Source organism: Thalassophryne amazonica, chromosome 15 (genome assembly GCF_902500255.1).
Source record: "Thalassophryne amazonica chromosome 15, fThaAma1.1, whole genome shotgun sequence".
NCBI classification, from domain to species: domain Eukaryota; kingdom Metazoa; phylum Chordata; class Actinopteri; order Batrachoidiformes; family Batrachoididae; genus Thalassophryne; species Thalassophryne amazonica.
In genome coordinates, this window is record NC_047117.1 from 91,601,118 (window position 1) to 91,629,064 (window position 27,947).

A 27,947-nucleotide genomic window follows, 5' to 3' on the forward strand; every position below is an offset into this window, starting at 1 on the left:
GGAGGGTCAAAGGTCGGCAGCATGGATGAAATAGGAGAGAGTAACGAAAAGGAGGCTACCTTCCTGGAGACTGGGACCTCGCTCGTGGTTTGGGAGGAGTCGGGGGCTTCTGATGGCAATCTGTGACTTCAAGAAAAATCTAAGTTATGGCTTTAAAAGTATTTCAATATTGACAAAGTTCATTATTTTATGCTTTAATGCAGCTCAGAGGTCAACATCTGTCATCAGGAATAAGAACTTTTTTTTTTGAACGTACCAACAAGAAGTCTGTCTGTGATTCGAAAGGGCCGGGTCCGAGGGGCGGGGCGAGGTGGGGGTGTGGGCTCTGATACTCGGCGAGGTGCTGGAACCGGCCGGCTTTCATGATGCTCGAGGTGTTCAGGGGGAGCGACCCCATTAGCCACATGTTTGACTGGATGTTCAGTGTCTCCGTATTTCGCTTCCTCGTCTTCGTCGCTCTCGTCAAAAGGGTTGGGAGGAGAAGGAGTGAGTTCTCGTTCTGCCGGTTCCTCCAGTATTTCTAAAGAGTTTACGGTGGGGGATGGAGGAGCAATCACACCGCTCGGCGTGTCCGCTTCGTTTGCTAGAGAACCCGCCTGATCCCCTCCCGGGATCGAGGGCTGATGTACCGTGGAGCGACCGACCCGTGCCGACTGAACTACCGCTGGGTCCTTGCTCAGATCTGGGCGGCCATTCTGATCGGCTAAAGCGTGTTGTGTCAGATGATGAGTGCAGATCAATGCCCCAGACCCGTTTGTTAATTTGTAGGATCCAGGAAGAAGAGTACTGCGGCACTCAGTGCACCTGAGAGAAAGAAAGAAAAGATCCCATAAGTTACAACGATTAAGTACGTTTCCCACCTGCAAACTTAAGATGTTGGTTGTGGTTCCACCAGCCTGGATCGATCCTGACAGCCTGCATGAGTCCCACTAGGACTTTAATCTTTATTTACACATTATGACTTTAATGCAGCTCATAAATTACACCAGATATCATTTTAAACAAATGTCTCAGTCCATTTTATCCAAAAAAGTAAGTCCCTTTGGCTGCTCCCTTGTTTGCACTCAGGGTCACCACAGCAAATCCAAGGCGGATCTGCATGTTGAATTGGCACAAGTTTTATGCCAGATGCCCTTCCTGACACAACTCCACATTACATGGAGAAATGTGGCAGGGGTGGGATTTGAACTGAGAACCTACCGGATTGAAACCAAGCGCACTAACCACTTGACCACCACCCTACGCGACATTCAAAGTGAGAAACCTCCAAACTTTAGAGAAGACAAAAAGCAGTTTTCTGCCTCCTTAAGCCTGGTTCACACAGCAAGATTTTAAAATTGTCTGTAGATTTCCTAAACCTGAGAGACCACACGCATGGAGATAAAAAAGAAAAAAAAAACATAGCTACAACACTTTTGGTCATACAGTGTGCAGCCACACAGTATAGACAACACACCACACGCAAATAGATTTCACACAAGAACATTCCCAGGTCAGACAGAAAATCTTGCAAAAGTTCTCCAGATTAAATGTGACTTCGGAGTAAACAAACATGGTGGACGAGGAAGACGCAACGGTGATAGTTTGTGGACTCTTTCTAACGGAGAAAAAAAACAATACAAAAAAGAAAAGGTGTTGGTTAAAGGAGTGGAGACAGCGTGACCACCGGAATTTCTGGTAAGCCATAACAGCTGTTTTGATTTTGGATTCCACTCTGTGCATCTGTCACCTCACTTTCTGATTGGCTACACTGATTGGCTGGCACCGATTGGCTCCAATCAGTGCCAGTGTTACTGCTGTAAGCCACGCCCCTTCACACCCAACATTGAGAACATTTTGCTCCTGGATCCTCTGGTGAAAGCAGATGTAATCTTAGTCCCTGCTGTGGAAAACTATCAATCTCTAAGTACACAAAGTGATCTCATGCGAGTGTTTATATTATATATGTATATAAACTCGCTGAGTTACCTGTTCTATGCATGGGTAATAGAAATAAACTTGTCAGAAGATGTCATTGTATATTTCATGTCACTTTAGTTGAGGTGTAGTAAGTTGTGTTGCATTGTGTGTACTTCTGACACATTGGTGAGCAACACTGGGCCACCACAGGGGACAATACTGTCTCCCTTCCTTTTTACACTGTACACTGCCGACTTTACATATTCTGTGGCATGCCACATTCAGAAATATTCTGATGACACAGCTGTTGTGGCATGTGTGAAGGAAGGGGATGAGAGGGAGTACAGAGGAGTCATTTCCTCATTTACAGACTGGAGCAGGAGCAATGGTCTGATCATAAACACCACCAAGACCAAGGAGATGATTATGGACTTCAGCAGAAGGCCCTTCCACACACCAATCACCATCAACGGTGAGGTGATAGAGGTTGTCCAGTCCTATAAATTTTTGGGAGTCCAACTGAACAAGCTGGACTGGTCGGTACATGCAAGCGCCTTGTATAAGAAAGGACAGAGCAGACTCTACTTCCTGAGGAGGCTCAGATCATTTCATGTCAGCAGTGAAATGTTGTAGATTTTTTTTTATCAATCTGTCGTAGGCAGTGTTGAGTTTTTTTGGGGGTGTCTGCTTGGGGGGGGGGGGGGGGGGGGGTGATGACCCTGAGACAGAGTAATCGGCTGGATAAGCTGATAAGGAAGTGTGGGTCAGTGATGGGGAGGAGGATGAGGACTGTAATGCAGGGCATCCTGTGTAACACCAGGCATCCTTTGTATAACAGTGTCTGCTCAGAGGAGCAACCACAGCAACAGGCTGCTTTCCATGTGCTGCAGAACAGAACGATATAAGAGGTCTTGTGTCCCCTCTGCTATAAGACTTTATAACAGCTTGGTCTGAACATTTGCGTTTTATGTGTTAGTGATTTTTAAGTTAACTATGTATCTATTTTTGATGTGTTTATGCGTGCATGTGTTGCTGCTGGACAGCTGACTTTCTCCTTCAGGGGATCAAATTATTTATCTAATCTATCATCATTAATTTTCATAGAGCAATATGTGACATTCATGAGACTCAAGTGAATGATGATAAAAGGTGACGGCAGGTCAGATCACTGCAACGCTCTGGCAGCCGCACACAGCAGCTACATTTAAAAAAAAAAAAAAGCCACCATTTGCCTCATGCAGTGCAACATCTCCTTCGCATAGAGTTGATCAGGTTGTCAATTGTGGCCTGTGGAATGTTGGTCCACTCCTCTTCAATGGCTGTGCGAAGTTGCTGGATATTGGCAGGAACTAGTACACGCTGTCGTATACGCCGGTCCACAGCATCCCAAACATACTCAATGGGTGACATGTCCGGTGAGTATGCCGGCCATGCAAGAACTGGGACATTTTCAGCTTGCAAGAATTGTGTACAGATCCTTGCAACATGGGGCCGTGCATTATCCTGCTGCAACATGAGGTGATGTTCTTGGATGTGGCACAACAATGGGCCTCAGGATCTCGTCACGGTATCTCTGTGCATTCAAAATGCCATCAATAAAATGCACCTGTGTTCTTCGTCCATAACAGACGCCTGCCCATACTATAACCCCACCGCCACCATGGGCCACTCGATCCACAACATTGACATCAGAAAACTGCTCACCCACACGATGCCACACACGCTATCTGCCATCTGCCCTGGACAGTGTGAACCGGGATTCATCCGTGAAGAGAACACCTCTCCAACGTGCCAAACGCCAGCGAATGTGAGCATTTGCCAACTCAAGTCGGTTAGGACGACGAACTGGAGTCAGGTCGAGACCCCGATGAGGACGACGAGCATGCAGATGAGCTTCCCTGAGACGGTTTCTGACAGTTTGTGCAGAAATTCTTTGGTCTCAGACGATCTTGGAGGTGAACATGCTGGATGTGGAGGTCCTGGGCTGGTGTGGTTACACGTGGTCTGCGGTTGTGAGGCTGGTTGGATGTACTGCCAAATTCTCTGAAACGCCTTTGGAGACGGCTTATGGTAGAGAAATGAACATTCAATACACGAGCAACAGCTCTGGTTGACATTCCTGCTGTCAGCATGCCAATTGCACGCTCCCTCAAATCTTGCGACATCTGTGGCATTGTGCTGTGTGATAAAACTGCACCTTTCAGAGTGGCCTTTTATTGTGGGCAGTCTAAGGCACACCTGTGCACTAATCATGGTGTCTAATCAGCATCTTGGTATGGCACACCTGTGAGGTGGGATGGATTATCTCAGCAAAGGAGAAGGGCTCACTATCACAGATTTAGACTGGTTTGTGAACAATATTTGAGGGAAATGGTGATATTGTGTATGTGGAAAACGTTTTAGATCTTTGAGTTCATCTCATACAAAATGGGAGCAAAACCAAAAGTGTTGCGTTTATATTTTTGTTGAGTGTATATTAGATTAGCTATAAATATATGCAGCAATGTTCACCTGAAGCAGTTTCGGTGGTAAAGTTTGCCGTCGACCAGGAACCTCTGGACCAGGTGGACATGTTTCTGGCAGGCGGCGCAGGTGCTGCTGAGCGTCCCGGATCTGACCGCCGCTGCTGCTTCAGCTCTGGTCAACGTGGGCGGGTTCATCTAAAGTAAGGACATCCAGAGGGGGGAGGAGTCAGTGAGAAGACATCAGGAGAAAGAAAAGGGGTTACTAACCCCACCAGGATTTATGGGTCTTGGTCATTTTATTTTGTCATTTGATGCATAACAGTCATGTAAAACCCCAAGGAAAGAGGTTTTTCATTGTTGTTGTTCTTTAGAGATTCTGCATTTATTTGATTACTACAATATTTCCTGATAATTTTTTTATGTAATATATTACAGGGGGTCGTTTTGACCGTTGGGGTTTTACATAATTATTGTATGGCCTTGCCTTACAATATAAAGCACCTTGGGGCAACTGTTTGTTGTGATTTGGCGCTATATAAAAAAATTGATTGAATTGATTGATTGATTACTATTTTTGTAAACACTGCTTCACTGGTACATTTTTAATTTATTATTTGTTTTGTCAAAGTTTTGTCCTTCACATCAATCTTCAAATTTAACTCCAAAATCCAGGATTTGTCTCTGTTTAAATAACACTGTGGATATTTTTCTTCTGGCTTTGATGAAATTAGAACTCAGAAGATGTGTCCTCAGTCCACATCTAAGAAAGGACAGAACTGATCCTTAATATCAGCTGACCTATAGCCAGCTGTTTTCACAGTGTGGAAAATATAGCAGAAAGTGAGAAACCTTTCAGGGAAGATTGCAGCTCTCTTGCTGCTAACCCCCCCCCCCCAAAAAAAACCCATCCGTGACAGTTTACAGCAGCCATGTGGAAAGACAGCAGCTACTAAAGAAACACGAACACAGCATCCTGATGTGCTCAGACAAATAAGAAGCCAGTCTCCAGCACAGTCACATGTGGTTTCACACTTCTTGTCTGAGCAGAAGCACACACACACACACGATGATGTAAAATTACATACTAAAAATATCTAACGGCAGTGCGGTGAGCCCAAAGTAGCTAAGGTGTGAATGCTGTATGTCTCTCTCTCTCTGTCTTTCCTGTGTTCACTATTGCTATAATAAAAACTGAGAATGCCCCAAAACACACAAAATAAACAGATAAATTATCTGAAGGCTGCCAGCCGCAGTGTTAAAGTCACACCAGGAGGATATCCACAAATATATCACCTATAAAAAGTACTCACAGCTTTGGGCTTTTATACGTTTGCATTGTTTTACAGCATCAAAATCCAAACAAAGAAATAAATCAGGCTCATTTTTACATACATTTAGAAAAATGGTTTTAAATGTGAAGTGGGAAAAATTCTCAACATGATCTACATCAAGTAAAAACATTAAAAAAACATTATGTTAAATGTCATTTTTAAAAGATGTGAAACTACAATTTATTTTTTTGACTTCATAAAATTATGTAACTGGTCTCTGAACAAACCACCAGACTGCATTACACAGAATAAATCATTTTAACAACACCATTAAAAAAAAATTAAAATTCAATTTGTACTGGTGCATTTCACTTCCTGACTTCACCTGTTCTTTTTTTGTTTCGTTTTGTAATTTCATCACTAACCGCGACCAAAATATGCTTTTGCTGATGCTGACCACAAATGAAATTTGACATAAATGAGGAACATTTGATCGGGTTTAAGTAGGATTCTTTAAAAGATGCTATAAGCAAAGTCTGAGTGGAAAAATGAGCTGCTGCTCCAGCAGAGTCACAGTCAGCTTATGATGTTCAGCATTTTTAATAGTTAAAACACTCAGACACATCTGTGTTGGTCTCCAAGCTTCAGCTCTGGTTTTACCTCAGACTGAACCACTTTCTCTTCCAGAGGAGTTGGAAGTCGTTTCTGAGCCGGCTCACTGTGAGTGATGGAGCTCAGCCTCTTCATGGGAGGGGGAGGGTTCGCTGCAGAAAACGAGGTCATCAGTTAATAACATCAACTATTACACCTGACACTGCTTCATCTAAAGATGCACAATAACAGACAATAAAAGACAAGAGTCATCAGGAGAAGACATATCTCTCCCCCCCGCCCCCCACAAATCAGTAATACAAAGTGTCTGGGATCACCCAAGTCCACGTTTATGCTGAATGTGAAACTGGTCTGAGATATCACGCTAATAACAATGGCAGCAATGACAAATCTTGAATATGACTGTGACCTTGAAATTGACCCCAAGGTCACAGAAATTAACTGGTGTCTGGGGATCACCCAAGTCCACCCTTATGCTGAATATGAATGAAACTGGTCAACTGGTTCTTGAGATATATCGCGGTAACAAGCGAAAACAAATGGACAGACAGACAAGCTGATCGCTATATCAAAACAACAAAACATGACAAATGTGGTCTCTTTTGTAGATCTGAGATAATTTACACTATTTGTTAACCTCTGCCTTGTCATTTTGTTCTCATTTGGTGAAATGCATTAATGTCTGAATGCTGAAGAATTTTTTTTTCCCTTATAGTACTTGCAGGTGAACCAAAAGCTTTGCTAATTGGACTTAAATCCTTGAAATACAGGATGTAGTTTGTGAATAGCATCATTAAATATTTATCGTCATGAATATCAGTATCAATCAATATGGAAATATATTGTGATAATATTTGCCACATCACTCAGCCCTACTACAGGAAGAACATAAAATTAATAAAATACAGCAGCGTGGATTTCAGAATGGTCAACTGTGATGTTGAGAGGACTGGGTACCGAACTTAGGTTCTTTTGTGGCACCGACCAAAATGTTTCGGTAGTACCGAGTATCGAAACATGCCTGGTCTTTTGGTGCCAAGTTTCGGTACCCAGAGGTTAATCACGTGCAAGAAGAGCGGTCCGCAGGCATCCTCTTGTCAGCACTGTGGACGTTACAGTCAATCAATCAATCAATTTTATTTATATAGCGCCAAATCACAACAAACAGCTGCCCCAAGGCGCTTTATATTGTAAGGCAAGGCCATACAATAATTACGTAAAAACCCCAACGGTCAAAACGACCCCCTGTGAGCAAGCACTTGGCGACAGTGGGAAGGGAAAAACTCCCTTTTAACAGGAAGAAACCTCCAGCAGAACCAGGCTCAGGGAGGAGCAGTCTTCTGCTGGGACTGGTTGGGGCTGAGGGAGAGAACCAGGAAAAAGACATGGGGTGGAGGGGAGCAGAGATCAATCACTAATGATTAAATGCAGAGTGGTGCATACAGAGCAAAAAGAGAAAGAAACACTCAGTGCATCATGGGAACCCCCCAGCAGTCTAAGTCTATAGCAGCATAACTAAGGGATGGTTCAGGGTCACCTGATCCAGCCCTAACTATAAGCTTTAGCAAAAAGGAAAGTTTTAAGCCTAATCTTAAAAGTAGAGAGGGTATCTGTCTCCCTGATCTGAATTGGGAGCTGGTTCCACAGGAGAGGAGCCTGAAAGCTGAAGGCTCTGCCTCCCATTCTACTCTTACAAACCCTAGGAACTACAAGTAAGCCTGCAGTCTGAGAGCGAAGCGCTCTATTGGGGTGATATGGTACTATGAGGTCCCTAAGATAAGATGGGACCTGATTATTCAAAACCTTACAAGTAAGAAGAAGAATTTTAAATTCTATTCTAGAATTAACAGGAAGCCAATGAAGAGAAGCCAATATGGGTGAGATATGCTCTCTCCTTCTAGTCCCCGTCAGTACTCTAGCTGCAGCATTTTGAATTAACTGAAGGCTTTTCAGGGAACTTTTAGGACAACCTGATAATAATGAATTACCATAGTCCAGCCTAGAGGAAATAAATGCATGAATTAGTTTTTCAGCATCACTCTGAGACAAGACCTTTCTGATTTTAGAGATATTGCGTAAATGCAAAAAAGCAGTCCTACATATTTGTTTAATATGCGCTTTGAATGACATATCCTGATCAAAAATGACTCCAAGATTTCTCACAGTATTACTAGAGGTCAGGGTAATGCCATCCAGAGTAAGGATCTGGTTAGACACCATGTTTCTAAGATTTGTGGGGCCAAGTACAAGTACAGTTTTATCTGAGTTTAAAAGCAGGAAATTAGAGGTCATCCATGTCTTTATGTCTGTAAGACAATCCTGCAGTTTAGCTAATTGGTGTGTGTCCTCTGGCTTCATGGATAGATAAAGCTGGGTATCATCTGCGTAACAATGAAAATTTAAGCAATGCCGTCTAATAATACTGCCTAAGGGAAGCATGTATAAAGTGAATAAAATTGGTCCTAGCACAGAACCTTGTGGAACTCCATAATTAACCTTAGTCTGTGAAGAAGATTCCCCATTTACATGAACAAATTGTAATCTATTAGATAAATATGATTCAAACCACCGCAGCGCAGTGCCTTTAATACCTATGGCATGCTCTAATCTCTGTAATAAAATTTTATGGTCAACAGTATCAAAAGCAGCACTGAGGTCTAACAGAACAAGCACAGAGATGAGTCCACTGTCTGAGGCCATAAGAACATCATTTGTAACCTTCACTAATGCTGTTTCTGTACTATGTTGAATTCTAAAACCTGACTGAAACTCTTCAAATAGACCATTCCTCTGCAGATGATCAGTTAGCTGTTTTACAACTACCCTTTCAAGAATTTTTGAGAGAAAAGGAAGGCTGGAGATTGGCCTATAATTAGCTAAGATAGCTGGGTCAAGTGATGGCTTTTTAAGTAATGGTTTAATTACTGCCACCTTAAAAGCCTGTGGTACATAGCCAACTAATAAAGATAGATTGATCATATTTAAGATTGAAGCATTAAATAATGGTAGGGCTTCCTTGAGCAGCCTGGTAGGAATGGGGTCTAATAGACATGTTGATGGTTTGGATGAAGTAACTAATGAAAAAAAACTCAGAACAATCTGAGAGAAAGAGTCTAACCAAATACTGGCATCACTGAAAGCAGCCAAAGATAACGATACGTCTTTGGGATGGTTATGAGTAATTTTTTCTCTAATTTCATTGCAAACGTCCGGGGGCGCGGCCTGCTGCTGACCCTGCGCTCACTGTTTGTCTGTTAGCGTTATTAAATTTGTTTTAACATATATTTTTAAGCAGTTCATTGGTTTAATGTGGATGTGACCTGTCAGAACTTCACTGCACTTTGCACTTTGGACCTTATCGTCGCAATGAAAATCGCACTGCTGTGCATCATTTTCTGCCTATCAGCGTTTGCGCACGGGAGCTGCCTCACAAGCCGGCAAAGCTTCCTTACTTACACCAGAGAGCATCTTTTGTCACTTCACTCACCTGGTGGGGTTCCTTCAGTTTGTCTACCTGCGGACTGTCAGGAAATCCGACGGCCTCTTAAATGTCTGGGGAAGAGGAAAAAGCGTGGCTCCTGGGGAGGCATGAGGCACCGACTCTGGAGATGCCGCAGCAGATTCCGGCTGCCTGTCATCACTCTGTCTAACGTCCGCTCGGTAAGCAATAAACTCGATGAACTTGTGCTGAGAGCCGAGCATGACAGTGAATTTAGACAGCGTAATCTTGTGTGTTTGACGGAAACATGGCTTAAAGATCATCACAATACACCGAGCCTGTCAGGCTACACCGCTGTCAGAGCGGACAGGGACGCGCCCACTGCGCACAAATCCATCGGAGGGGGTCTGTGTTTGTTTGTGGATAACAGCTGGGCCACTCAATACAGCATACGAGAGCAAGTATGCACACCTGACAATGAGATACTGACTGTATCTTTTAGAACCTTTTATCTTCCGCGGGAGTTCGGACAGATCACTGTCATTCTCGTATACGTGCCCGGTCCAGATGATGACGCAGCAGGAGAGAGAATAGCAGAGAGCTATAATAATGCACTCACCCGCTCTGCTGACCAGCCCGTTTTCATTCTGGGTGACTAACTCCTGCAGTCTGTCTGACCACCTGCCCACTCTACAGCAATATGTAGACTGTCCCACACGTCTGCATCGCACGCTTGACCGTTGCTATGGCAACATCCCAGAGGCTTATAAAGCGGTATGCAGACCGCCTCTTGGAAAATCTGACCACAATGTGATTCATCTTTTGCCTAAATACAAAGCTGTGGTCAAAAGAATTAAAACAGTTAATAAGCAGGTACAGGTGTGGTCCGAGGAACGCAAAGAGCAACTCAGAGACTGTTTTGATGAAACAAACTGGGACGTTTTCTTTGAATCCTGTCTGGGTGGAGACAAACTCACTGACACCATCACATCTTATGTTAAGTTCTGTGAGGATAACGTGTCAGAGACTAAAACTGTGAAAATATTCCCAAATAACAAACCCTGGGTGTCCAAACAATTGAAAATTTGTCTTGAAAAGAAGGCAGCCTTCTGCTCTGGTAATGTGCAATTAATGCAGGAAAAAAGGAGACAGCTGAGAGGGAATATATTTAAGGCAAAAATTGAGTACAAGAATAAAGTAGAAAGTAAATTTTTCAGTGGCAATATAAAACAAGCCTGGGAAGGTCTAAATACAGTGATGGGCAAATCCAGTAAGAAATGTGATGCTCTTACAACCATTAATCAATGTTTTGTTGATGAGTTAAACCGTTTCTTCTGCAGATTTGATAAAGTGGATGATAAACAGGAATGTGATGAGATCTGTAAAAATCTTCCAGCAGGAGCTCCCACAGCTATCACTGAGGATGACGTGGCTAAAAGTCTTTCTAAACTGAAGCCAAACAAAGCCACTGGCCCAGATGGCCTGAAAGCCCGTCTACTCAAAGACTGTGCTCCTCAATTAAAAGGAGTCTTTTCCAGATTGTTTAATTCCCTTCTTGTCACAGGAGTGCCCAAATCTTGGAAATTCTCCATAAGGCCTATACCAAAAAAGCCAGGGGCAAGCAAACCTGAAGATTTTCGGCCCATTGCCATAACCTCCATATTATGTAAAACTATGGAGAGAGTTTTAGTTGACGTCCTGACCACCACAGTGGTCAGTGAACTAGACCCTCTGCAGTTTGCCTATAAGAGGGACAGAGGTACTGATGATGCCGGATTGATCTTGCTGGACATGATTGCAAAGCAGCTTTCACTTGCTAAAGCATATGCTCAGGTTTTGTTTGTAGACTTCAGTGCAGCTTTTAATTCTATGAAATTACATATTCTTCTGAAAAGGCTGGCTGATTTAAATGTTGAAAAGGGCCTGATGCTCTGGATCAGAGACTTTCTGTCTTGTCGCCCTCAAAGAGTTTGTGCTAACAACATTCTGTCAGGAGAGCTCATCATAAGCACTGGCTGCCCACAGGGTAGCGTTCTTTCACCTCTGCTCTTCTCTCTTTTGCAGTTAATGACACAAACTTTAAACTGATTAAATACGCGGATGACATGGCCCTAGTCGGCCTGCTACAGAAGTGTGACTCCTCTGGCGAAGCCTCCTATCTCGCTCACATTAAGGCTCTTGAAGCTTGGTGTCTCGACAGCCAGCTGGAAATCAATGTGTCTAAGACAAAGGAGCTTGTTTTTCACACAAAGCAAGAACTGACCGTGACTCGATGGCCAGCTTGTTGAAACGGTTGAAACTTTTAAATATCTTGGTACAGTTCTTGATAGTCACTTGAGCTTCTTTGAAAACACTGATTTTATCTTTAAGAAATGTTCACAGCGAGTTGTCTTGGTGTTAATCCGCAGATTTTAGAGCTTGTGTATTCTGCACATATTGAGAGTATTTTAACATTCCATCTTTGTGTTTGGTTTGGTCACTTGAGTTGTAAATGTAAGGACAAATTAAATAGAATTGTAAAAATGGCGGGGGGAAATTGTGGGAAAACCCCAGAAGACTCTGGCCCACATTTACACTGACAGGATGAGGAGGAAAGCTGAGAGAGTCCTGGCAGACAGCTCTCATCCTCTGTCCTGTCAGTTTGAGCTCTTGAAGACAGAGCTCCTCTGGCCAAAGGTTCTTTCAAAAAATCTTTTATACCAAATGCCGTCACCATAATGAACTCAAAAAAGTGACAACTCCACAAATTAAACCTGAACTGCTTTACTTCTGTTTTATTTTATTTTATTAGATCTTACTGTACGTTTTATTTATCTTACTAGGTCTTATTCTATTTCTTCTTTTACTTCCATGTATTTTATGTATCTTATTTTTGTTTTATTTGTGTGTTTGTATGAATGTTTTATGACTGTTTTTTTGTCTTTTTTGTGCTGGTGAGCCAAAGACAATTTTCCACATCGGTGGACAATAAAGAATTATTCTGTTCTATTCTATTCTAATAGTTAAAATTTTATTAGCAAAGAAAGTCATGAAGTCATTACTAGTTAAAGTTAAAGGAATACTCGGCTCAATAGAGCTCTGACTCTTTGTCAGCCTGGCTACAGTGCTGAAAAGAAACCTGGGGTTGTTCTTATTTTCTTCAATTAGTGATGAGTAGTAAGATGTCCTAGCTTTACGGAGGGCTTTTTTTATAGAGCAACAGACTCTTTTTCCAGGCTAAGTGAAGATCTTCTAAATTAGTGAGACGCCATTTCCTCTCCAACTTACGGGTTATCTGCTTTAAGCTGCGAGTTTGTGAGTTATACCACGGAGTCAGGCACTTCTGATTTAAAGCTCTCTTTTTCAGAGGAGCTAAAGCATCCAAAGTTGTCTTCAATGAGGATGTAAAACTATTGACAAGATACTCTATCTAACTTACAGAGTTTAGGTAGCTACTCTGCACTGTGTTGGTATATGGCATTAGAGAACATAAAGAAGGAATCATATCCTTAAACCTAGTTACAGCGCTTTCTGAAAGACTTCTAGTGTAATGAAACTTATTCCCCACTGCTGGGTAGTCCATCAGAGTAAATGTAAATGTTATTAAGAAATGATCAGACAGAAGGGAGTTTTCAGGGAATACTGTTAAGGCTTCAATTTCCATACCATAAGTCAGAACAAGATCTAAGATATGATTAAAGTGGTGGGTGGACTCATTTACATTTTGAGCAAAGCCAATTGAGTCTAATAATAGATTAAATGCAGTGTTGAGGCTGTCATTCTCAGCATCTGTGTGGATGTTAAAATCGCCCACTATAATTATCTTATCTGAGCTAAGCACTAAGTCAGACAAAAGGTCTGAAAATTCACAGAGAAACTCACAGTAACGACCAAGTGGACGATAGATAATAACAAATAAAACTGGTTTTTGGGACTTCCAATTTGGATGGACAAGACTAAGAGTCAAGCTTTCAAATGAATTAAAGCTCTGTCTGGGTTTTTGATGAATTAATAAGCTGGAATGGAAGATTGCTGCTAATCCTCCGCCTCGGCCCGTGCTACGAGCATTCTGGCAGTTAGTGTGACTCGGGGGAGTTGACTCATTTAAACTAACATATTCATCCTGCTGTAACCAGGTTTCTGTAAGGCAGAATAAATCAATATGTTGATCATTTATTATATCATTTACTAACAGGGACTTAGAAGAGAGAGACCTAATGTTTAATAGACCACATTTAACTGTTTTAGTCTGTGGTGCAGTTGAAGGTGCTATATTATTTTTTCTTTTTTAATTTTTATGCTTAAATAGATTTTTGCTGGTTATTGGTGGTCTGGGAGCAGGCACCGTCTCTACGGGGATGGGGTAATGAGGGGATGGCAGGGGGAGAGAAGCTGCAGAGAGGTGTGTAAGACTACAACTCTGCTTCCTGGTCCCAACCCTGGATAGTCACAGTTTGGAGGATTTAAGAAAATTGGCCAGATTTCTGGAAATGAGAGCTGCTCCATCCAAAGTGGGATGGATGCCGTCTCTCCTAACAAGACCAGGTTTTCCCCAGAAGCTGAGCACGAGCAGCCTGATTCAAAATCTCCACCACCGGAGTCGGCTTCAACTGCAACTTAATACATGCACTGTTTTGAAACTTGACGCAATGAAGCGCTGTTCCGACCCGATACTTGGTTCTTTACTTCGCTGCCTTTCAGAAGCGGCAAATCTGCTTCTTAACGCCTCTCAGAGCCTTTAAAATATGTCGATCGTGAGTCACTTTGGTGCGGATTAAAGAGACTAACTGGGACTCCTGTCTAGTTGCGAGAAAAAGTTCCGTTCAAACAGCTCCAAACGCTGCGGTCACGTGAGAAATATAAGAGTCTGATCAGAATTAATAACTTCAAAGGGAATCGGCCTTTAAATCGAATGACACCTCTTTCCAAATGTTGTAATACAAACAATAAACTGCAATCCATCAAAAGTTTTTTTCCTCCCAAAATGAGACGTTCTGCGCTGACGTGCAGCAGCCGGCTGAGCTCAGCTCAGATTCTATGAAGAGACATTCATGCCAAAATGTCTGAAAGGAAATGCTTTTGACAAAACTACAGAGTGTTTTCAAGTGTTCTTTTGCACTGGAAATTATTTGTCGCTTATTTTTTCTGTAAGAAAACTGCTTGGAGTGGAAAATTACAAATCAGAAAAATAAAACTCAATATTTATACTATGTGTAATGTAATTTTCTTTTTGTTAGAATTGATCTTATAAAATTGGTCTTGAAAAAGTATCGTTCAGGAACTGGTATTGAAGTGAAGGTATCGAAACTGGTACCGGTATTGAAAATTTTTGATTGATACCCAGCCCTGGATGTTGATGCTGCATGTTTGTACAGTCCTTAAAAGAACTTATATCATTTTTTTTTGTAGTTCAGACACATTTCACACACTCACCATGAGACCTGTTGTTGAAGAAGTTATAGTACTGGGACACGTAAGTGATGATGCTGAGTCTGTCAGGCACTTTCATGGACACCATGTCTTCTGGGTCCAACAGAGCCGGAATTCCAAGGTCTGTTTCAGCCACCTCAAAGGCCTAAAGCAAGGTAAGGACACAGGAAGAGAGGATGGCAAGGAGATTAGTAATATCTTTATCCATTTCTCAATTCAAGTCAAAGCTGTGATTAGAAAAACTCACTAGTTTACCCGTTATAGAACACACATCCAGACCAAAAACAGACAGACAGAGCTATTAAAATGTCACACTATTATGGCACAAATTAATCGGATCTTCTGACATTCTGGGGACTATTTCTGTTACATAAAGTAGTTACAATAAACATTGCGTGTTGACAGTAGAAGTACAGGAAACTCACTGAGGTACCTTTGAGCAAGGTCCTTAATGTATGGCAGAATGCAGATGGCTAAATGGATACACAGAAAATACACAGTGACATCATTTGGTTTTTGATTCCTTTGTGTTCTTGCTCTAGGGGTTGGTAAGGTTAGACCTTTACCTCTGTGAAGCACCTTGAGGCAGCTCTGTGGTGATTTGGAGCTATATAAACTAAATTAATTGAAATGGACTTTTTTTTCCCCACATTACCAGTACTAAACTTATACTCTGAAAATAGTGCAGGTGTCTAAACTGTGCCAATACATTAAAAAATTATAAAGGTTGGCTACATCAAATAATGCATTTTTTTTTACTGCTGAGGTAAATCTGAATGTTAAATTCAACAATATATTACCACCTTAAGCAGTCAGATAGAAATAAATACAAAACAAATTTAAACGACAAATAAAACCTATCGGAATAACAATTTTACAGCAAACATTGCACTGAAACATGATCTGACCACTTTCATTTGCACATCTAAATTATAAATAATAATTTGAGATCATGTGACTAAGAGAAACAATCAAGAGCCACTTTGTACAAATGAAAAATATTTGATTGAACTGTATACAGACAGTAAGCCCTTTTACGCGTTTAGGGGCTTTTGACTGTTTTTACTGACTCTCCTTCTGTTCTGACTTAATGTTCTGATATAAAATTGAACAACAAGCTTCACACAGACGACAGCTTATGGGACACTTTGGACTGCAGAGCTCGGAACAATACATGTGACAGCCAGAACACTGGGAATTGGCCGGTCCTACTGCTGCTAATTCCACAAGTTCGTGACGTGCGTGTGCATGTGTAGCTAAAAGTTGCCAGAGTTGAGCTCACACATGAGGAGACTCCCATTACTCAGTGTTCTTTTGGTCTGCAGACTTTGTGGAAAACTCCAGCCTCGAAATATGACAAAATGTTTCGACCCATTTATAAACAAAAGTGCAGATTCAGCATTTTGCTCTTAAAATCCCTTGTAGATGTTTAGGTCAGCTATTTCCTTTTTCTGGCCCCATGTGTTCTTGAGTCCTCTCTCCTAAAACACTTCATTAGGTAACATCATCAAACATGCTCAGTCACACCCAGTGTGACTTCACAGACGTCTGCAATACGACTGACTGAGAGCATGTATGTCTGTCAAAGCCAAACCATCCAGCAGTGATACTGACAATGTTACTGTATGTTCGAAGCCACATTTCTTACAGCAGAGGAGCTTCGTTGGCATCACCACAACTCAAAGGTGTTTCACTGCAAGTCTGCAAGAAATTTCACTAGTTCTTTGTGCTGGGGCATAAATAACCGACAGGCTTAATCAAGATCAGCACCACATTTTCCGGAATATGAATCACATTTATTTTTGATATGTAGTACATAACATTACTTATTTATTTATAATACAAACACTGTTGTAATGAACAGAGAGTAATGAGCTAATTAATGTTATTGTACCAGGCATAAAACACAAATAAACTGCTTCTTTTGGCCAATCAACACACATCACACACAAGGTAAATGTGCAATGAAATTAAACGTTTGAAAACTCTGTTAAACATTTATAACCAATAACACTGTTGCTGTTAGTATCATCTCCCACAGTACGAATGAGTGTTGTTCAGAGGACCATGAACGTTATATACCCTCTTTTTATTCCAGAGCATGGTATTTGAGATGGAGAGGATTATTTCTTAAATGTATTTGTTCTCAAAGACAACACAATTTCTCATTTAGAGCTGCTGCTTCTTCTTCTTCTGCTCTGGAATGTGAATCACAGCACCTCATTCAGTAAAGGAGCAGCTTGTCATGGGTGTTGATACTGCCATCTTGTGGCCATAGATGATAATGCAGTATTTTTTCATACATTTTTCATAATTTTGGGATATAAAGTGCAGGACCTCACAAATGTTGTTGGGCGGTGGAAGGAATACTTTGAGGATCTCCTCAATCTCATCGTCACGTCTTCCGAAGAGGAAGCAGAGACTGGGGACTCAGAGGCGGACTCATCCATTACCCAGGCTGAAGTCACCGAGGTGGTTAGAAAGCTCCTCGGTGGCAAGGTTCCTGGGGTGGATGAAGTCCGTCCTGAGTACCTTAAGTCTCTGGATGCTGTGGGACTGTCTTGGCTGACACGCCTCTGCAACATCGCGTGTCCCTCGGGGCACCCTGTGGGGGGTGCTCCGGGAGTACGGGGTCTGGGGTCCTTTACTAAGGGCTATCCGGTCCCTGTACGACCGCAGCAGGAGCTTGGTTCGCATTGCCGGTAGTAAGTCAAACCTGTTTCCAGTGCACGTTGGCCTCCGCCAGGGCTGCCCTTTGTCACGGGTTCTGTTCATTATTTTTATGGAGAGAATCTCTAGGCGCAGCCAGGGTGTAGAGGGGGTCTGATTTGGGAACCACAGAATCTCGTCTCTGCTGTTTGCGGACGATGTGGTTCTGTTGGCTTCATCAAATCAGGACCTTCAGTGTGCACTGGGGCGGTTTGCAGCCGAGTGTGAAGCGTCCGGGATGAAAATCAGCACCTCCAAATCCAAGGCCATGGTTCTCGACCGGAAAAAGGTGCTTTGCCCTCTTCAGGTCGGTGGAGTGTCCTTGCCTCAAGTGGAGGAGTTTAAGTATCTCAGGGTCTTGTTCATGAGTGAGGGACGGATAGAGCGTGAGATCGATAGACGGATCAGTGCAGCATCTGCAGTGATGCAGTCGCTGTATCGGACCGTCGTGGTGAAGAGAGAGCTGAGTAGGGGGGCAAAGCTCTCGATTTACGTTCCGATCCTCACCTATGGTCATGAGATTTGGCTCATGACTGAACGAACGAGATCACGAGTACAAGCGGCCGAGATGAGTTTCCTCCGCAGGGTTGCTGGGCGCTCCCTTAGAGATAGGGTGAGGAGCTCGGTCACTCAGGAGGAGCTCGGAGTTGAGCCGCTGCTCCTCCACATTGAAAGGAGTCAGTTGAGGTGGCTCAGGCATCTTTTCCGGATGCCCCCTGGACGCCTCGCTGCAGAGGTGTTCCGGGCACGTCCCATTGGGAGGAGGCCCCGGGGAAGACCCAGGACACGCTGGAGGGACTACATCTCTTGGCTGGATTGGGAACGCCTTGGGGTTCCCCCGGAGAATATTTTTACATATTTAGGTCACAATGGAATATAAGTTGCAGGACCTCTTAAGCCAGTTTATATAAAAAAAAAAAAGAAAGAAAGAAAGAAATGAATTAAGATAAAGCACCTTACCCTCTTGAAAACACAATGACCTTTTGAGAAACTGAATAAAATGTCAAGGGGGGGGCACATGATGATGTGATCTCAAATAACAGCATAATAACAGGGGTGCACACTTTTCAAAAGATAAAGCTGAAAACTGACTCACCAGACGGTTGTTCTCGTAGACATTCTCCTTAGACAGTGAGTCAAAGTCTCTGGATGGACACAGCAGGGGAAAAAAAAAAAAATATTAAAAACCAAAACAACATTTGACAAAAAGCTCAGTATTCAACTACTCAGCATGTTTAAATAAAATATGACATCTCAGCCCAAGGTCTCCTGTGGAAGTTCTAACAAAGCCTCACTAAGAGGACACGACTGTATTCATAGTAACCAAATTCTACTTATAAATGGTGAAGAAGCTATGGCTGGTACAGCAGCAAGACAGAAACACGGTGAATATGTAGTTGGAACCCTGGTAGGACAAAAGGTAAGAAACAGCTGAGGTAAACAGGAGTGATGATAATTACAAGGCTCTGCTTTGAAATGCCAGGAGTGAGGAATTAAATCCAGACTCACATCAAAACATCCTGCAGTAAAAGTGGAAAATGTCTGAGGTGCTTTAGATGAAAGCGCAGCTTTGTGAGGTATTCTGGCATCAAGTTTGGGGAAAGTAATAAAATCCTATAACCCCGGGGTGAACCTTATGAACCATGTCAGTGGCACACAATGTAACTTGTGTTCTCCCTAATCTAGTTCCCATGACTGCAAACACTCATCAAGATAAGGTAAAAACATTTACCAACACACCGACAATGCTGAGAACAAACGTTAAAGAGTATCCAAAACCCTACTGACAGCACTCCTCTGAGACAGAGCCACCTGCCACGGACACACAGGGTGCAGAAAACATAATCCGGGACTGAGACACTGTGTATTTTTGGTATGAGGACTGCTGAGGAATGATGTGTGCGCCAGGTGTCTGCATGATCACAACACCAGAAACTAGAATAACTGATCCACTAACTTGCACATAATGATCTTTGATGATTTGTAAATAGAAAAGACCAGAACTTGACAAGATGACAATCAGGAAACAAGCTGAATCACAAACTGATTGATATGGCAATGGTCGAGTGCCTCAGATGATCAGCATTGTTCGTTCTCTTTTCATTTGGTTCCACGTCTATACAAGTCGACGTCATGTCATCAGATTTGTGTGTACAGTTGTGGCCTGAACCCCTGTACACTTAAAGTCTGACTTTATCCAGCTCACCCTCAAACAACCAGTAAGGGCTACTAAAGTTCATGGTTCTCACACAACCAGTAGGGGGCAGTAACCAGCTACACCAATATTTACAGTGTGGAATCTCAACATAATTTCATGTTTATAAATTGTGATATTGTGAAGCACATGGAAGAAACAGCAATATTTTCTAACACAGTACAAAAGAGGAATTCAATACAAGTATTTGTTGAGGTCTTGGCTAATGAATTTGGAGGGTATCACCTGAACAGTTTGTAAGCTCCAGGAAACAGATGTTGACCATGCAAACCTCTCCTGACCAGAATTCTGCAGACTGCAGCTGGAGTCTCATCAGTTCCATTGTTCACCGTGATGGATTACCTCTCCAAAGACCGCTGAAGTGACTGTGAGCTCATGTTGTTGGCTGACCAGCATGAACTAAAGCCAGCGGTGAAAGTTCTATTAGCTGTATATTTTGACTTTACAGTTAGAAAATTCTTGCCCAAACTAATGTGTAAGAAACTGAACTATATTTTGACCAAAATGTTAAAATATCTGATACGATCCTTCAACAATATCACACACTGTCTTCTTCCACTGCTGCCTCTGGAATGGTTTGAATGAGTTATTCTTGACTGACAAAACGCCATTTGCAGGACTAAGCTCTCTGTATTCTGATAATGGCTCCACAGTGCTGAGCAGAACTACAACAGTCTGGTCTGCCTCTGGACCTAAATCCACTTTGACAGGCAGAGGTCTCAGCTGCACATCAGCTTGACAGACTGTCTATGTGCATCACAGCCTGTCTGTCTGGACCACTGCGGGTGTAAAGACAACCAGGCAGGGATGAACGCAGAGAAACAAACTCAAAAGCTGAGTGATTTGTCCACTTCCATACTTCCAACACTAAATTGCAGCGTTTTGTGACATTTTATCATTTCCTTCACTCAGGTCAGGTTTGGGAGCACTGGTACTGCATTCACCACCTCACAAAACTGCATGAGATGACAGGGACAGGAAGAGGAACCAGCTATGTGATGCAGCCAGGAGTGTAAATGCAGCAGTCTGCTTGTTCTTGGCTGGTCGCTGCAGCCCATCTACTTGCTGGAATATTCTCTGGAAAATGTCCCACATAGCTGTACCGTCACAGTTGCTGCTGTTGCTGTCACAGTCGCTGTCCATTCAAATTTCAACTGCATACTTATGACCTGACCTAGAAAAACGATATTAATGAGGACTGAAGTGAGGTGCAGATACTTCCACCATGACTGAGTAGTAGACCGTGATTTACTGCCCGTACTAGTGGCTATTTCATGGCAGAAGAGGTTGTGAATGCATACAAAGAAATGATGAAAACAAACAAATAAAGAAAAAAGAAAATCAAGTTACATAGGTAAGAAAACAACCAATTATGATTCTTCAGATCCACATCACATGTGACTAAAAAGTTGTACTTTTTGTGGTGGCACCACATGAAAAACATGATTGTTCAAAGAACAGGGGGAGTAAATCAATAAAACATGGATGAGGCTGAATGGCCAAAAAAAAAAAAAAAAAAGGCACCTGGTGTACATGACGATCATGTCTGGTTTGGAAGGTAAGTAACAGACTCTTTTACTGACAACAGCATTATTTTCATAGAATTTGTTTCCAGAACAGCCGTCCCATTCACTCTGCCATTTCCTCGACATACAAGTGAACAATGGAGGGCTGAGGTCCGAGGGTGGGATCTGACATTCAATGAGGTCTTCAGTGGCAGCACTGTCTGCCTGCCGCTAACCAGAAGGTCCAACACGGCCCATGACTCAACAGCAAGCCACACTCAAGTTCTGTCTCTGTAAAAGTACTAGTCATCCAATGCTTATCACCTGAGGCTTTTTACACCTCAGGCATAAAAATTTAACTTTGCTCCGGGATGCTGAGACTACAATGACACAGTCAACCACTTTGCTCCATTGTAACTCCATAACATTCACTCAGAGATCATTCAAATTATTTTATATATATTTTAACAGATTTAAGGCAGGGGTGGTGGCCAAGTGGTGGTTTCAGTGTGGAAGGTTCCTGGTGTCACAGACTGAACGGTCCGCCCCTAAAAATGGGTCCGCCTTTTGCATCTGCGTATGCGTCATTTCGGACTACAGCAGCACTCTTCACCCAAAGCAATAAAATGGATTAATGGGATTATTAATCATCAGATGATAAAGGTAAAACCTCTTAAATCATTCTAAAGTCAGTTTTAAGCAGAAACAAGGTGAAATTCCATGACACTCTGAAATGTCCGACGTGTGCTGAACGCATCAGCTAGTAGCTCATTTAGCCGCAGTGCTCTGATCGCTTCTGCCGCCTTTTATAATGAAATAATGCTGAATTTATGTGGAAATGATTGTTGTACAAAAGCTTCAGATATCTGTTGCTGAGATAGATGATGACCAGTATGCAGTTTGAAGCAGAACTGCATGATCAGGGGGGACCGATTTTTAGGGGAACCGTTCGGTCGGTGACACCGGTTCAAACTCCACACCTGCCACAGTTTTCTATTTAATGTGAAGTTGCATCACAAAGGGCATCCAGCATAGAGCTTGTGCTAAATCAAGATGCAGATCCACCTTGGATCTGCTGTGGCAACCCAAGTGGAAAAAAGGGAGCAGCCAAAGAGACTTACTGTTTTAACAGATTTGGGGTACGAAAGATTGGATCACTTTGAGACTTTAATGGCACCCTCCACCACCCTCCATTTCTACATTTAGTAAAACACTGCAATAAAACAGTTTGGTTTTTTTAAAGAGGATGGTAGCCTAGCTAGAAGCAGAAGCTTGTAAGTTCAATTTCCAGACCACAGAGGAAAGCCACTTGTGTGCCATGTAATGCAAAGGTCATTAATCCCCAAGTTCTTCCTAATGTGCAGGGGGCAACATGAATGGGTGAATGTGAGGTATCAAAGTAAAGAGAGAAACCAAATGATCTGCACAGCCACAGCGCGCCGATACAAAAAAAATGTAATTTAACAAAAGATAAACGTAACGTTTCGGGCAACCAGCCCTTCATCACACAGCATGTTCAGTGTGAAACACCTGCTTAAATACTGACACAATTAATGATTGCCCTCACCTGAAGACTAATGAAACCAATTGAGAGCAAACAGATAAATAATTTGGTCCCGCACGCCTTTTTATGCGTTTTGGATGTGTGTGTCTTCATTGCATCACAGATATCAAAGTAAAGACATGCTTTGATCATCTGCATCCGATGAAAAGTGCTGGTTCAACGTCGCTCCTCAACCATTTATTCATGTTCACATTACAGACTGAAGTGACCTTAAAACTTCCATGTGGCCTAGATCTGTTCTTTGATTGCAGTGTGTTCATAAATGTGTTCCTAAATGTACTAGATTTTGACCTCTGGGGCACAGTGACTGCTGTGTGAACAGTTAAATCTGATTTCATGTGACTGCTGTGTGTACCATTAAAATGGAAATATGCAACTCTGGTCAGTTTTTCACTTTCTCTGGCCTTTTCTTTTGTCTCATTCTTCTCTATGAAGCTCCCTCTACAGCTCGGGAGTACATATGTCACAAAACTGTTGTAAAACCTCAATGTTGGGCATCCCCCCTCAACTCTTCCCCCAGTCTCTATGTGCATTTATTTTCAAAGAAGCTGGCAAATGCAATCTATGGAGCAGCAGTACACAGAAATACAGAGAACAGAGAGTTTATCTGAATATACTTAAAGTGCAACAGCAAGAACGCCAAGTTTACATCCATTTCGCACATTTCTTTATCTTTTAGCTCTCACTATTTGAAGAAAGCCCAACTGAGGTTGACCCGTGCATGACCCCCCTCATTTGGTCACACGCTCTTTTTCCTCTTCTCCTGACACCATTTTTTTTATTATTTCCCTTTTTTGCCACCTCTGCTATGGTGATGAACATATAAGAAATAGAGCCTTCGTTGACTTGTTCTTATAGCTGTTAGCTAACTGGTGCATATTTGTTGGAGGGCAGTAAAGCAGTTCAAGTTTCTCACGAGAACCATGACTCTTGTTCAGTGGACGCTGGGTTGGTATCCCTAAAATTACAAGGCTGGTTTTCCACCACAAAATGCCCCTATTCTCCCAAAAACAAGCCATTTAGCAAGAATAGAATTGCTCCCAAACTGCTGAATTAGATTTTTTAAAAAGTTGCATAATGGCTCTTTAAATTTAATCTCAGTGGTGTGACTGATGTGTCAACAGCCAAATCAGATGACAATCACTGAGTGTGAGCAGTTTGTATTTTAATAATAAAAAACAAATCTGGCAATACAAACAAAATCTTATTTAAGTCACTTCAGCCGGTAGTGTGAACACTGCTAAAATGAGGTAAAAAAATCATTTGATCATAACTACGTGCTAAAATAAAACAGTTTTCTTTGCACTGTAATTTCCACCGTTAAGACACCGGCGTACTTACATCAAATCCGGTCTGTGACGGTGTATTATGGCACAGAAAGCCAATCCGTCTCGGAAGGACGCTGACATGTCCTTTATGTCCACTTGGTTAAAAGGTTCACACTGGATCCGACACCACTCCTGGAGAGCCTTCAGGGAGCCCATCCTGTCCTTAAAATCAAGGGATCGGCTTCAAAAATCACTCGAGGTGTCTTTGTCCGGGCTGTCCCAACAGACAGGATAAAGTCTTTGGTCATGAGCGGTGATTCAGCGCGGAGGCGACGGGCAACGGCAACGGCCAACACCCGACGCAGCGACGCGGTACATCATCCATCAAAAAAAAAAAAAAAAAAAAAAAAAGGCTCACAGGCTAGCTGGGTGTTAACAAAGACCGTTATTGTACTTTGTCTGCTGCACATACAGACACCGACGGAGAGAAATGTGTCTAAAAGTAGACCTTACATAAAAACAATGAGTTAAAAACAAAGTTGTTAGAAAAAAATCTCGACGTACCTAAGTTAGCTAAATGTTAGCTTCTGTGCGGGTTAGCTCCTGAGCAAAACAAAAGTCTGAAACAGCACTCGTTTCTTCTTCACGACACTCTATTTCTGACAACATTAAGATAAACGAGAATAAACAGATGTTCCATTCACTTAAAACTAACTTTAAAAAGTCCAACTTGGGCGCTTCGGTGAAAGATTTTTTGTCATGTTTCCTCTGCTCCCACACTGTTGCCAGATTTTAAAAACAAGCAGTTAGAAACAAGGAACCGTGACTGAAAAAAAAGCCGAGACGGAGGGGGCGGGACAGTCACGCCCCCTCCGTCCATCAGCTTGGAAGTTAATCAATATAAAAGTCTATGATAATAAAGTTTACGACTGGCAACTGATGACAAGTCTTTGTGAAGTTTTTTCTACTTGCTTCTTTCTTTGTTCTTTTTTTTCTGATTATGTAGATGAATAAAATTTCAGGTTTTTGCAGGTCTGAGTCCAGATGTGTCGCCATAGATTAAAGGTCCAGTTTTGAAGCCGTTTTTTTTACTACAACTACTAATACTACTTAAAATAATAATAATTTTGACAAGTAAAATGTTTATAGAGAATTTAAATGTTAGAAAAATGTTAGAATTTAATAGTTACATTTATAAACAATGTAGGTTAGAAATTGCAAGTTTTACTGTTACAGTGCTGTCAACAGTTAAATATGAGGTCAAGAAAGATTATTTTACTTTTTATAAAACAAGTATTTATTTTCATTGTAGTCAAGAAAGGGTGACTATAAAGTGAGTTTTGGCAAAACAGGTATCATTGTCATGTTGAGGTGGCAGGGGGTTGTTGTCGGCAGCTGGGGAAAGTAACTAAAAAAGTAACTAGTAATCTAACTTAGTTACTTTTACAATTGAGTAATCAGTAAAGTAACTAAGTTACTTTTTCAAGGAGTAATCAGTAATCAGTAATTGGATTACTTTATCAAAGTAACTGTGGCAACACTGATTATTACATTTCAAAATCAATATGAATTATTTATGAATAGGCCCATCGTTTTTGTCTTTAAACATTGTGTCGGCCCCTACCCCATTACTTAATTGGGGCAAATTAACAGTTTTTTGCCTAATATAAAGCCCCCATCCACCCCCGCCCCGATTCCCTGAAATGGTACAGCCCTGTTTGCGTCTTTCTCTGTTCGCTGTGTCGCCTAACCAGGGTTCCCAGATGTGACGATTTCCAGTTCAATAAATGCTCAAAAATGCATGGAGGCACTAAATCCTGCGCAATTTGAACTGATTTTTAAAATGTGTGTGGCAATTCTATACAAAAAACTCGTCCAGTGCCATATTTTTACCCTAAACAAACCAATTGGATGGGAAAACACCCAATCTGGCAACCCTGCGCCTAACTGAAGTAGCACTGCTAGCCCACATTCGATTCTGACACCAGACGACAAGTTGCCACTATGTCACAATTAAACAACGAAGCGACAGCAGGAGTCTGGAGCTGAAAAATGGAGGAAAAAGAAACAAAAAGATGATGCCCGTTCATCCCTTGCTGGTAAGTACGTGTTAAAGGTTTAAATTGTTTTGATTACTTAATGTTCAGTGGTGCTGCTTAAGCTAGGTTGCGTGGCTTTGCTGATTTGATGTAGCTTTAAATGCTAAAAAACGCTTTAATAAATAGTAATGGTTTGAGTAGAACATTTGTGTGTGTGTGAGGGGGGGGGGGGCCTCCTTGACCAGTTATGCTTAGGGCCTCCAAAACCTTAGCAGTGGCCCTGTTTAGACTCACAATGTTTGACCCCTCTATACATTTCAGTTTTTCAATTTCAATTTATTTTCATTTGTATAGCGCCAAATCACAACAGAGTTGCCTCAAAGCGCTTCACACAGGTAAGGTCTAACCTTACCAACCCCCAGAGCAACAGTGGTAAGGAAAAACTCCCTCTGAGGAAGAAACCTCAAGCAGACCAGACTCAAAGGGGTGACCCTCTGCTTGGGCCATGATACAAACATAAATTACAGAACAATTCACAGAACAATTCAATTCACGGGCGAATATACAAGAAATGCAATTGGTGCACAGGACAGGAGGATCGCCAACACGAATACAACTCCCATCTCTGGATGGAGTTGCACCTTAAACAGAGAGAAAAAACAGAATCAAGCATCAGAAAGACAAAAAAAAAATACTGTATAATTTACCAGCATTAAACAACAAGAAAAACAGAGAAATACTAAGGTGATCGCCCGCCGCTAGCCCTAAACTTCACTAAAAGACCCAGAATTTAGATAAAGTTGAGGCCGCGGCCCGCTCCAATTACTAATAAAATGAATTAAAAGAGTAAAAAGCGTAAAACAAAACTGTCGGGTCGGGTTTAATCCAGTTCCTTGTGATAGCTTTTTTCGACGCAACTGACAAAACTTTAAAAAGGTACATGTCCTCTTTCTGAAAAAGCTCTTCTGTTAGAAGGCCCAGGAGATAGATTTGGGGATCCCTGGGAATTGCATATGCGAAAATACTTTGTTGTTTCAAATACATTGTCCCAGAAAGGTTTTAATTTTGTACATGTCCAAAAAATGTGAGAGTGATTGGCATTCAAGTGACCACATTGTCTCCAACACGGCTGATCAAACCCTTGTACTTTAGCTGTAATTTGAGGAGTAATGAAGAAACGCATGAGGCACTTCCACCCAAATTCCCTCCACCTTTTGGAGCTTGTTGTGGTTTGTTGTGTAACCTGTGACCATTTCTGTATGGAGTTTGTGTGGGTTTCCTCCGGGTGCTTCGGCTTCCTCCCACATCCAAAGACATGCAGGTCAAGTGAATTACAAATTTTAAAGTGTCCGTAGGTGTGAATGTGTTTGTTTGTCTATATGTGACCCTGCGACAGACGGCCATCCTGTCCACGGTGAACCCGCTTCACGCCCTATGACTGCTGGGATAGACTTCAGCCACCAGTGACCCTTAATAGGAGTAAGCAGTTGAAAATGAGTGAGTGATGTTATTTTAAAATTTATTACAAAACTGAAAATCAGACATTTTTAGA

At 42.0% G+C, this 27,947-nt stretch overlaps 1 protein-coding gene across 1 annotated transcript in view; it reads right to left on the minus strand.

Moving 5' to 3' along the window:
• micall1a (MICAL-like 1a) overlaps nt 1–25,147 on the minus strand; it is a 36,533-nt gene extending 11,386 nt beyond the window's left edge. Inside the window, exons 1-7 of the mRNA XM_034188050.1 lie at nt 24,430–25,147; nt 18,901–18,949; nt 15,099–15,240; nt 6,296–6,399; nt 4,411–4,559; nt 257–804; nt 60–126 (exon numbers count right to left, since the gene is read on the minus strand). Coding sequence (XP_034043941.1) covers nt 60–126; nt 257–804; nt 4,411–4,559; nt 6,296–6,399; nt 15,099–15,240; nt 18,901–18,949; nt 24,430–24,572 — 1,202 coding nt within the window. The 5' untranslated portion in view covers nt 24,573–25,147. The remainder of the gene's footprint in view (nt 1–59; nt 127–256; nt 805–4,410; nt 4,560–6,295; nt 6,400–15,098; nt 15,241–18,900; nt 18,950–24,429) is intronic.
• Between the last annotated feature and the right edge of the window lie 2,800 nt (nt 25,148–27,947).